The following is a 13138-nucleotide window of genomic DNA, read 5'->3' as shown; positions in this document are numbered from 1 at the left end:
ACATTCATCTCTTACCAGTTTTTTTTCTTCATTTTTTTAAATAAATAATTTATTTTCTTGCCGTCTGTAAAGAAAGAAAAATATTCTATTAAAGTGATTGGATTTGCAATTTTTTTTTAATTTTTTTTTTTTGGCAATTTAATTGAAAAATTTACTTAAACTGTGCTAAATGATTGCATTCCTAGACAAAGCAAGGCTAGACCATGTTTGATCCAACAAAAGACCCTCTCTTTTATCAACTCGAGTGCCAACTATATTTCGACCTTAAGAAAAATCCTTCAACAAAAACATGATGATTTATGTACAAAAAGGTCTTCCGTCCAAATATTTGTAGCAACCAACATAAAGCAGTTTTAAGATTGCTCCGAATTTTCAAAATCTGTAACCTTAAAACACCCTTTCTTTTGGTTAAGCATGTTTACATTTACATGTGTAACCAGGATGGACTCAATTGAATAACTGGCTCAAGACTTAGTAATTTATGTTTCAAATTGATTTTTTCTTTTGAAATGAAATAAAAGAAAAGAAAAGGTTACGTTGCATTGTGAGTCTTTCTCTTATTACTGTGTGAAATGTAGTTTTTACCAAAGAGAACATTTGGTTAAAAATCGGACGTACCGAATTTTTGCACGTCTATCTTGCATCCAAGGACTGCCGATCCAGAACAAAACATCCAGACCCCTCGATTTAACATATAACTAGTCTTGAATGCCTCACAGTTGAAACTCTAGTTGCATTTGCTTTGAGATGCCATTTGAAGCAAGATGTGGGATGGGACTGGACCGCCCCCACCTTTTGTGTTGGTCATTGTGTTCCTGGAATCTCAGGAATTCTTTTGAGATATCTAAGGTAACAATAGTCTAGTAGAGTGTGTATAGGGTACAGGGACACTGGGGTATCGCCTCTGCCTCAAATCTTGCAGGTATACGAGATGCAGACTAGTTATTTAAGTGCCATTGACATAGTCATAAATATCCTCACATCCAAAAATCAGAGAAGAAATATAACTCCCAAAGTCGTTAAAGGTATCATGAGATGAATTTTACTCGGAAACATATTGTGCGCAACTTTCTACTTCTCTTAAACATATGAAAACTATTAACCTTTTTGGTTAATTTTATTGAAAAGTGCCCTTTTTTTTAAACATTTAAAATTGTCCATGCTTTTCCTGACAACTGAGGGCGCTGTTGATGTGACTGATGTCATTTCAGACACTGTTCAGTTTAAGATTTACTGTTCAAATTGTGAGTCCAAAATTTGCTCACTGAAAACATTTGTGAGAGAAAACTTTGCTATTAGCCTACTGTCATGTACTGAAACAACAGAGAATCACCAAGGAAACGAAAATTTAAGACAGCAAAATATCCCAAATTTTGGCACATTTTGGTACTGAAATAGCTATAACATTGAGGTTTCTGCCTGAAATGACATCACATATTTGCTCCTGAATATGGAAATTTGCATTAGCATAACAACCAAAAAGGCACCAAAATACACTTGAAAATGGCAAAATGGAAATTGAAAATAAGGTTAAATGGGACACAAAGGTGCATTTCAAGGACGAGTTGTGATGAACCCCCACCCAAGGATCACTCCATCCAAGTGACATTAAAATCCATCAAATTCTGTAGACAAAGAAACATTTGAATCATATTTGAACAACATCTGAAGACCCCTACATGACCTTTGACCTCAGTAATCTGATGAAGAATTGTGTCTTCCCACCCAAAGGGGTCACTGCATCCAAGTTTCATCAAAGTCCATGAAAGCATGTAGAAGTAATACTTTTTTTCCCTTCAAACTACTGAACCGAAACTTAGAGACATACGGTCATTCCAGCAAATGGGAGTTCTCGGGTACTTGCATTGCTGTACTGTTTTTCAAAAGAAAAATTGTGGGGTACAAGTCAGCACCTTTGTTCCTTTTGTGAGCAGTACCCCACAAGTAGCTCTGGTGTGTACGGTCATACAGAATTTAGGACTGGTGTCTCCCAAAACTTTGTTTAGGCGACACAATTACATTGCATGGGCCCAATTAGGTTTTGCCCGTTTAAACACTGTATACTCAGTATGTTACCTCCCGAGTGAAAGTTGGAAAAAATCACTCGGGTGGGACTCAAACCCACGACCTCCTGCTTTCTAGTGCAGATGTCTTACCACTCGACCACCGAGCTAACGGGATCGGTACCGCATAGTTTATGCGGTACCCGCTGCTATGTACATCAGATTCGAACCAGCCAACCGATCCCGTTAGCTCGGTGGTCGAGTGGTAAGACATCTGCACTAGAAAGCAGGAGGTCATGGGTTCGAGTCCCACCCGAGTGATTTTTTCCAACTTTCACTCAGGAGGTAACACACTGAGTATACAGTGTTTAAATGTCGGTGAAGGGCAAAACCTAATTTGATTAATATCACCCTGATGCAAAATTCCATTTTACATTGCATGGGCCCATCAAAGAAAACATCAAATTGAAGCTTGAATTACCCTCTTGCTCCCCCCCCCCCCCTTCGTGACGCCCATCGTCAACATTTTAAAACAACATGGGTTCCACAGGAGATACTGAAACAAAACTGACCACTCTGTGTATTTTCACAAATCAGCTCTAATTAGAAACCGACAATTTATTAGTCACCAAAATCATGACTTATCCATTTTTCATTTTTCATAACAAAAGAAAGAAAGAAAATCATATTTGTTTAAAACAATACACAAACCAAAAAAATACTCACTGACCATTGGTACAGATGTTCCCATGGCAACAGTTCCCAAGGTTAAAAAAAGTGACCCCACACCTAACAAAAATCAACCCCACATGCATTTGTTAAAAAAACAACTAAAATTGCTGATTTATATACAAAATGTATGTAAAATAAGTTTGGCATTTAGACAATTTTGAGAAGTCAGTCAGACAATACACACCTATTTTACCATACACTTTTGGAACAGCGAAATGTTAGATCCCTTATATAGATCTTAAAGACATGGCATAAACATATACACGTATCCACATGCAAGTGTACTTCCAATGCGAAACAGTACACCCCAACCATACATATTCAGTTTGTTTAGCACACAAACACTTTTAAGGACGTTATACCTTCCGACATTTTTCTTCTATCAATTGCTTTTTGGGTAGACTAATGCAAAATATCTCTTTGTTCATGTGGAAATATAATCACAGAATCACAAGTTTCTCTGAACAAGTGTTTCAAAATTGTCTGTTGATTTCTGTACATTGTAAAAATTTATTTGACAAAATGGCATAGTAGCTTTTAATATCTTGACAGACCTACTAAAACCAGACTTATACATATGAAGTGTACACAGGCACACACATGACCCTACAAAACAGCTGTCAATTTTAACTAACTTTTAAACATTGCATTATGATATTATTATTTTTGTCCTCACTTCTGACAAGTTTTACAGGTGCTACACAGATGTTCTGTAAATGCATTAAAGCTAGAGTGTTCACCAAAAATATCTGAAAAACCTGTGACCAAAATATTTTACTTACAGATTGGTTGTCCAGTTATGTTGCTTTGACAATTTGGTGAATTTTGCACAAACACAGAAAAACGAGGAATGAGGAACAAACCAAATTCAAATTTAAGTATCCGAGAACAACTGGGAACTGTTAAAATAAGTTTCATGATTGTGACAGCAACTTTAGTTTCTTACAGGCATCCTCTTTTATTGTAATTAGAGCCAACAGAGAATTATTTATGAAATAGGGCTTATTAAAACTAATTGGAACAAAAAAGAAAACAAGCACAAATTCCTTTTATCTAAGCATGCATAAAAGTGGCCCCATATGGGTCACATAACGTCAATATTTCAAAAAATCAATTATTGCTTATACATGTATAATTGTGAAACTACATAACTGAAAGACGATAAAACTTGCTATATGAAAAGAGAAAAAAATTGTTCCCACGAAAAAAAAAGAAAAAAAAAAGCAAGGTACAGAAAGCAAGATATTTTGAATTGGTAAAAAAGCGCTACGTCAGACTTGGTCTGTATATGCAACACAAGTGACAAACACAAGAAAATGTACATCTTTTTTTGTGACTATACAGCAATAGTATAAATGTTATTAACAATTCTTTATTTGTATACATTGTCATCGGTGGTAGACTACTCAACTAATCACTACGATAGCATTAAAGTTTGTTCAACGAACTTGACGGTATAGAATTAAGTCTCTACAACATGCTCAACGACTGACAGTTTTTTAAATTTTGCTTTAATGAAACCGTGTGTACTTTGCTTAGCAGAAATTTACAGAGAAGCTATTTGAAATCAGCCCCCAATTTTTATGTACGACTCCAGAAATCTACGCTTAGCAGCGAATCTCACCACGGTTCAGGCCAAGTTCAGGCCAATGGGCTTTTAACACTGCACCCAAAGCCTGGCCCTAAACATTGACTGAAGCCCATACAAGCCCAATTTGCACCGATCCGCATGTAAGCCCACTTCATACTTCACGCGAATGCAAACGTAAGGTAAATTCGACGTCAGGAAACACGTTCTCTGCGGAATTTGCCGTTGGTGAAAAAATGTGCAATCTTTGTGAATTTGTAGTGCAAATACTTCCTGTTCACTTTTTGCGCCAAATATGAACAGATCTCAACACGTTAACAAAGAACAAACCACAGTCCTTAGTCAGTCCTGCCTCTACTTCATTACACTACGTCATTAATACACCCATAAATACAATGCTTTGGGTTATACAATTATTTTTGTTTTTTTTAATATCTTTATAATTGCATCATCTCTTGTATTATTAAACAACTCCCAGAAAAAAATGCCAATTTATTTTTAAAAAAACAAAACAGGCTCATTTCCTGGGGGGAAAAAATTCCCCAATCACACGCAGAAAAATCTATGTACACTTTGCCAGTATATAAGAATTTAGAATCAAGTTTATAAGCACTATTTTACAATGATGATCACATTAAACATACTTTGTTATTATTTTTTGCTCACGTTATGCTCGCCTACCACATAGAATACAACATACAGAGAACACGAGGAATGTTCTAGACATTGAATTTGACCGTCTGAAATCTCAGCAGTGACACTGATCCATAGAAATCCTAAATTGTTCTACAGCAACTGAATAAAAAAAATAAGGGGTAATTCGAATAAGAAGCATATGTACAGTTTGCAATTTTGTCATTACAGACGGATGCCAATTTAGTATTGATGTATTGTGTCCCATACTTCGTTTCATTGATAACTATCTTAGTCTATTTATAAACGGTTTCCATTTAACCCAAGGTGTAGATTTGCTGGTAACTATGTCTTCACATTAATAACAATTGTTTGGAGAGTAGTCTGATTCAATTTATCTGTGACTGCAGTTGCAGGGAAGCTAAAACAATCATCCGAAGTTCAGATTTGCTCTTTGTCACAAAACACAGTTGTTCGTTACAATAGTTACAAGACAAGGACCAGATTATGAATTATTACAGCTACTGGTGTCCATGGCAACATACAAAGCACCATCACCAAAAAGAAAAACCATACAAAAATCAAAACACATACAATTCATGGAACAGTCAACATCTCTCTAAAAAGTTCATATTTTCCACATCGAGTGCTATAACGACAAAAAGAGCATGAGCAACAGACGACAATTTTGGACCATTTCAAGTCAGAATAATACAACACATTTCAAGGCATATTCCAAAAGCATTTATCATAAAAATTCTTGAGCACGAAAACCAATTTACAGCAAACAATAATGTCCAATCACAAACCATCTTTTGTATGCATTTGACTGCACACCAAGACTCATTTAACACCAATAGTGTCTATAAACAATTGATGGGTAACTTGGGTGTGCCGGACAAAGTCAGCACGGGTACCAGTTGACAAGGCCGGTGTCTGGTGCTGGATCCTGCAGGCCCCACTGTTAGACTTGACCAAGTCTCTGCATGTGTTTTGTCTGAGCTCACGTCCATGCTGACGTCTCTCTTAAAAAAAAGTTGCTCCAATCCATGCACGACTTGGGTCAAATCTAATCAATAGAAAAAGACCAAGACAGTCGCAATGTGTTAAACTTGTTGTACTCAAAAACTCTCCAAAAGTCAAGTTCATTTTGGATGCGCAGAATTTTTCAAGACTTAAGTGCAATTTACGACGAAACGTAAAGAAAGTCTCATCACGCACACTACACTAACATGATCAACCGCTATTGTTTATCAAAAGTAGGTCACAGTGGTGAATGTGATTGCCACCCAAATGACCTAACCAGAGTACCCTACCGAAAACTCCTGGTTTTTTTGTAAGGACTGCACCCCGGACTAACATGACCAAACTTCCTTTGGCAGTAACCCATGTGCAATTTCAAGTTTAGAGTGGTGAGAGGTGATGCTCACCCAAGTGACCTGACTACAGCACCCTTCCAAAATATCTTATATACCTGCATCCCGGACTAGCATGACCAATGTTCCTTTGGCAGTAAACCCATGTGCAATTTCAAGTTTAGAGTGGTGAGACGTGATGCTCACCCAAGTGACCTGACTACAGCACCCTTCCAAAATATCTTATATACCTGCATCCCGGACTAGCATGACCAATGTTCCTTTGGCAGTAAACCCATGTGCAATTTCAAGTTTAGAGTGGTGAGAGGTGATGCTCACCCAAGTGACCTGACTACAGCACCCTTCCAAAATATCTTATATACCTGCATCCCGGACTAGCATGACCAATGTTCCTTTGGCAGTAAACCCATGTGCAATTTCAAGTTTAGAGTGGTGAGAGGTGATGCTCACCCAAGTGACCTGACTACAGCACCCTTCCAAAATATCTTATATACCTGCATCCCGGACTAGCATGACCAATGTTCCTTTGGCAGTAAACCCATGTGCAATTTCAAGTTTAGAGTGGTGAGACGTGATTCTCACCCACATGACCTGACCACCTTACCCTCCCAAAAGATCCTGCATCCCAGACTAACATGACCAAACTTCCTGCGGCAGTAACCCATGTGCCATGTGCCATTCCAAGTTCAGAGTGGTGAGAGATGATTGTCACCCAAGTGACCTTACCCTAAGTGCCCTACCTGCAGCCCCCTGTGGTGAGACCGTTGACTGTCCCTCTACACTGTGTTGTTGAGTTGATCACAGAGTGTGCTAAACTTCTCGGCCAGATTGGGGTAGTCGTTTTCTTCCAGGTCCTCAATGATCTGAAGATAAAAAAAAATTCAAATGTAATATAGATTTGAGCAAAGAAACTGGTTTGAAAGGGATTTGAACCTTAGACCTCTGGGGCATGGAACCATTTATCAACCAAGTGAGCTATCCAGTGCAATGCTGGCTGTCTTCAAATTCTCCTGGGTCACAAAAGTTTTTCGAAAAACCGTTTCAAAACCGGCCAAAGAGTGAAGAGTTTAGAACCCCAACCCTCAAATGTTAAATAGAATTCTGCAAAAATGTTGTTGAATCGAGCAGGGTTAGGGTTAAACAGATAGATTTGGGGGGGGGGGGGGGTCCAAAACTTGGCTTTGTCTCCGTCGTCAAGAGATTTTAAGGTTGTTAACTTAGGGAATCCAGCTCAATATGGATTTACATTCTGCTTCTGGAGCATTGGGACGAGTCCAAAAGTTTAAGAGTATTTCCTGATTCGTGGTTAAGGTTTTGCTTATAAGTCAAGTAGTCAAGTCTGTCACGTGCCAATATGGCCCATCAGGCCAGCGTTTATCTCAGTTTCCTTGAAATAAAACAACTGAGAACAACTTGATGGGATGCCAGTCCATCACAGGTTACTTCCCAGTTAATGCCGGTACCCATTTATACTCCTGGGTGGAGAGAGGCAAGTTTGGGTGAAGTGGCTTGCCCAAGGACACAACGTACCGCCAGCGGCTGGATTCGAACCCCTGACCCTCTGATCACGAGTCACGAGTCACAAACCCTAACCACCAGGCCACATTCCCCTTTGTGCCGGACAAAGCTGGTCCGGTGACAAACCCTAGGTTTCGGAGAACCCTCGTGAAAATGCACGCACCTGTTTCTTGTAGGTGATTGCATAGTAGAAGTAGAGCTCATTCAGGGCTGTGTGGGTGTGGAAGTCATACTGGTGGGCGTGGGAATGTTCAGAAAGCATTGCACTCATGTCTTGATCACTGATGGCAGGCATGGCTTTGATGTCCTCAAAATACCTAGGAGATGGAGGAAGGATCAAGACGGCAAATTGTTTAGTTTCAACATCAGTGGCCAGTTCTCAGTGATATTAAGGATAAAACTGCTCATAGACAGATTTAAAGGAGTGAGGGCGGTTGCGGTAAGGGAGAATGCAAAATTAGTGTGCATGTGATAATCTATATTCTGGCCGACGTGCATTTTAGTTTTTCAGTCGCTGCATGATTCCAAGGGTTTCCCTGGAATTTTATCTCACGGTTTACCTCCAACCTCTAAAACTGAACATTTGTTCATCATCAAATTTTTAGGTTAATTCAGGCTTGCGAGCTACAGTACCTGTGCATATTGAGGAAACCCCTATATTTTGTTTTTTAAGTTGCACGACCCCCCCCCCCCCCAGGATTCCTTTTCTAAATTGCTATTTTTTTTAGCAAAACAAATGTTATTCACTTGTGAATGAGCCATCCACTGAAAAAAAATCGGCGCATGTTTAGTTATTGAATAACTACTTTGAAATTTGAATTATTGGCTGCCAGTAGGCTGGGGTAGGCTGGTTCCCGCCCCGCAATCAGTATCGTATGAACCGGGGGCCAGTCTGCTTGCAAAGCGGATCTGTTTGTGCCCAAAACAAAAACTCCTTTTGTTGTCAGAGGTTTGCAGACATCCAAAAGAGGGTTGGTTGGAATAACACATTCAATTTGAAAATTTATTGACGGAAAAAAAAGAGTTGAATTTGTGGAAAAGATAGGGGTACACAAATTTAAATAGAAATCACCCCAAAATGAGGCTGCAGCCACTCGAACATGTGGGCTACAATTTAGAAAGACTGAAAAGAAAGAAAAGGATAAAAGTAAGTCACATTAATAATCTCAACATACCTGCCCACCCATTGCTTGTACTTGGGTATGTCCTTGGCATACAGCAGTCGACTGGAGGATGAATCCTTGGTCAGATGATGGTCCGAGACGGAGCAAGCGTCCATCAGGGTCTGACCGATGATGGACAGGCAGGCGTCCACTGTCTCCGACTTGTAGATGTCAAAGATGATGTCTGGGTTCTTGATGAGGTTCACCCAGAATCTCAGCGGTAGGCTGCGGCGAAAAGAGGAGGAAGCAAGAAGTGTTTAACGAACAGGCCAATTTCAAACAACCAGTTATCAGGAAATATTGATTTTTACGCTAAGCAGAAATTTGCTGGGTACCAGCAACAAGCAATGTAAATTGTATGACATTCTGGCTGGTAACCTGTTTCTACTAAGCGAACTTTATTTGTGCTAAGCGAATTTCTGTACTAAGCGGCTTTTTGAAATTGGCGCCAATTCAATGATCTTTTCTCTTGGCAGTTGGATTATAGAGCTATGGTTGGATTAAATACTTTGATGACTGTTTTGCCAATCCAGGGTTCCCAGCACTCTATGAAAACAAAATTCCATGAATTTTTCCCTGATATTTACCTGAGAAATTTCCAAAATTCCATGAAAAAAATATTTCACTTTAACGAGGTTGCTGGGAAGTCAAGAGTTGGTTGCAGCAAAGCAACTAAGATACTTGTTAACAAGCGATGGCCTCCCTTCTCCCCTTATAGCCATCCTTTCCTCACACAACTTGGACTCACGGCAAAAGACTCACATACACCAAACTGGCAGAAACCTTTCCCTTCTGGGTCACTATCAAATTCCCTGAAATCCCTTGATTTTTGGTGTTTTTTTCCCCCAAAGTCCCTGAGTTTCTCCTGACTGGAAAGATGGAAACCTCTTTGCAAGGTTTTCCTTGATATCCAGATTGGCTGGGAACCCAGCAACCTTACCTGTTGCTCTTCCAGGAATGGACCACGTCCTGATTCTGGATGTTGTGATGTCTTGCCTGGTCGTCAAGGAGATCAAAGAGATACTTGATGCAGATGGGTAAGGTGTTGCCACGGTGATTGACGCTGAAGATCATCTCAAACAGCTCGTCCACAAATGTCTGGAGCACACCCTGTAGAGGATAAAAAAGAGACAAAGGTTGACAGCCAAGGAGTTGGCAAAAAAGACCTCAGCAGTTTTCTTCACAACTTTCAGGAATTATATTTTTCATTTTTATGCCTATTAGGCCAAAAAAAATAAGTCTCCGGTTTCTGGTATGCGCGCGCGTCGCCGTAGCCATGCGCGTCGGCAAAATGAAAAAGTTTTTTTTCAATGAAAAATGATGTCTCAAAACCACCAAACTCACTGGTTTGACTGGAATCCTGCTGCTGCACAATTTAAACGTGTTTTTAGATGGGGTTATGATCGAGAATAAGCTTTATGTGGCCTCTCTGGACTCCCATATATTTGCACTAAGTTTAGTCGGGCACCATTTTGCAGTCATCCGCCGACATTTGAAGCAAAACAAAAAACAGGTAAAAAAAAAAAAAAAAAGCCGTGTCACCGCACCACTTTTTGGGCAAGCTCCATACCAGAAACCGGAGACTTTTGGCCTTAGAACAAGATCTATTTCTCATTTTTGCAAGTCTCACTTTCGCTATGAGCAGTTCAATGACACAGAAATGCTGCAGTCCATAGCACAAGTCGTGCTTTACCCACAGTACATTGTGAGTAAGAGTTGTCAGCTGTTTTTCAACTTCCTCAAATGGTAGTCATTTCACCCAAGGGGAAGAAAACTCCGCAGTTTTGTCGGATTTTTTTTAGACATAAATAACAATCAAATTATAACCTGTCATCCCAAAATTAAGCTTGAAGTCAGACTTTTTCCAGAATTGAGCTATTTATATATCTGGATTCTGCAGAACAAGAGCTTTCTAATGGTATACAACATTAAGGGAACTGAGTTCAGTAATGGAAATATAGACCACCAACTTACTTGAAAGTTGTAAAACCGATTCTTGAGACAATGGCATTTAAAAATCCTGCAGTTGTGTTACAGTGAATGAACAGTCAACTCATGAAACCAGGATGAAGTGGGTTTAAAAGATGTTTGACAGAACAAAAAAAGTTGGGAAAAGGTAGAACGGGACCTACAGAACACTAAAAGTCGACCACCCCTTCAAATGTTGGTTTTGCCCCACTGTACTGCAAAATGGCAATTTGCAACTTTAAGCTCAGTTTCGTGATGACTTGTCACTATTTGTGTGTGGTAATGGCAACACAATGGTGCCAGCTATTGACCTATCGCCGTTTGCGAGTAAGTCACGCCCCTTAGACAACCATGTGGAGTTTTTGTACACTTTAAGTTTTGTTTGTCTCAGATTTTGCGCGTTCCGCATCCATTTGTATATCATGCAATTGGACAATATTTCACAAGCTGCATCGACGCGATTTAAACACCATTCTACCGCAAAAGGTCAATTCTTCCTTGGGTGGTTGCTCCACACAATGACCAACACAATGCATACCCCCATTGAAGTGGGCCTATGTAAACAAATTCCCGTTTGCGTACCCTTTTTTACGCAGAGTATGAGCCGGCCTCAAGTTTGTATTTTACCTTGGTAGTCAGTAGCCTGGGCAGGTAGATCTCTGCCATCATCTTGTGCACCTTGTCCCCAGACTTGTGGTAGTCCGAGTCTGACGGCTTGACCAGATGCCACAGCTTGGTGCCGTTGATGTCCACGTCGGGCGACAGCATGGGTGTGGTCACGGAACGGGCGGGGCTATTGGCTGCTGGCATGGCAACTGAAGATTAAAAATACAGTTGCTTGTTGAATCGGAATATCGTGTATATGTCTCAAGACTTCACGCTAATGTCACATTCTAGAACCACAACATTCAAACCACATCCTTCACCCAATTTCACGGGGTATGTAGAACACTGCTTAGAAAATGTTATGTACTTAGCAAAAACCAACGGGGTGCCAGTCATAAGTAATGTACACTGCATTAGATTTAAGCTGGCGACCCGTTTCTGCTAAGCAATGCTATTGGGGCGCAGCAAACTCCTGAGCTTCACAGCCACCTGGGCCCAATTTCATAAGGCTACTTAAGCACAAAATTTGCTTAAGCACGAAAAAACAATGCTTAGTAAAATTAGGTTACCGGCCAAAACTCCAAGTGATGTACATTGTTTGTGACTGGTATTTAGCTGTTGTTTACTTAGCATAACAATCGCATGGAGTTTTGGCTGGTAACATGATTTTATTAAGCAAGACGTTTTTGTGCTTAAGCAAATTTTGTGCTTAAGCAGCTCTACGAAATTGGCCCCTGGAATTGGCCCAATACAATGAAATAGATTTCAAGTCAACTCTTGTTTTTGGTAACTTGACTATTGTTAGAAAGAAAAAATCTGTATTCACAAAAGTGCTAGTCAGATTCCTAAAATAAATCTTTCTTTTTTTCAAAACATATGAATGACATTTTAACTTACAGTGTTTGGAATTTGAGTATATGGACATGGTGAATCCCTGCTTGGGAACCAGTGCTAATGTAGCACCATCAACAATCTGGGGGAAAAAAATGAAAAATATCATGAGCTACAATACACGAATATTAAAAGCAATTTTTTTGTATGAAGGGGGATCAAAAGGCCCCGTATAAGACATTACTTTTCAAATCCCTTGAACATCATGGGGCCTTGACAATGTGAGAGGGTAATCCAGTGCTTAATTATTTTTTTAGTTTCAAGATATTATTGCAAGGTTTCAGTCAAAATATATGAGATATCCAAAACAAAAACAAATACTTTTTGTCGGGCAGAGGTGGTTATTGTCATTTTATATTTTGTTAATTTCGTAGTTTATCTTGTTTGATTTTTATTTTTGGGTGGGGGAAGGGGAAGGGGAGGGGGGAAGGTGGTGGTGGGGGGGGGGGGGGGGAGAGGAAGGGGGCGGGGGAAGGGGGGGGGGAAGGGGGGGAAGGGGGTGGGGAAAAGGAGGGGGAGTATTGGGGATATTGTCTGGTGGGTTGGCATGGGTTGGGGAGCGTTATGGTGTTTTTGAGGGGGGAAGGGATAGGTAGGTAGACAGGGTGATTCAGATCCTGAGACCCCCGACTATTAAGAACTGTTCCACTTGTAACACAT

General features: G+C 39.9%; 1 protein-coding gene across 2 annotated transcripts in view; it reads right to left on the bottom strand.

Moving 5' to 3' along the window:
* Positions 1-2583: 2583 nt before the first annotated feature.
* LOC119726697 (plexin-A2-like) overlaps positions 2584-13138 on the bottom strand; it is a 92869-nt gene continuing 82314 nt past the window's right edge. The window contains exons 26-32 of one of the 2 annotated variants that reach the window (XR_005270852.1): positions 12485-12560; positions 11609-11796; positions 9954-10123; positions 9026-9238; positions 8014-8167; positions 7059-7195; positions 2584-6025 (exon numbers count right to left, since the gene is read on the bottom strand). Coding sequence is in view for 1 of the 2 variants with exons in the window: in XM_038198496.1 (XP_038054424.1) it covers positions 7109-7195; positions 8014-8167; positions 9026-9238; positions 9954-10123; positions 11609-11796; positions 12485-12560 (888 nt within the window). In the remaining variant the exon portion in view is untranslated. The remainder of the gene's footprint in view (positions 6026-7058; positions 7196-8013; positions 8168-9025; positions 9239-9953; positions 10124-11608; positions 11797-12484; positions 12561-13138) is intronic. The other variant, XM_038198496.1, reaches the window with a different exon arrangement.

Source organism: Patiria miniata, unplaced genomic scaffold (assembly GCF_015706575.1).
Source record: "Patiria miniata isolate m_02_andy unplaced genomic scaffold, ASM1570657v1 HiC_scaffold_2, whole genome shotgun sequence".
In the NCBI taxonomy this organism is placed as follows: Eukaryota; Metazoa; Echinodermata; class Asteroidea; order Valvatida; family Asterinidae; genus Patiria; species Patiria miniata.
Note: the sequence above shows the minus strand (reverse complement) of the source record. Positions and strands in the feature narration are given on the sequence as shown.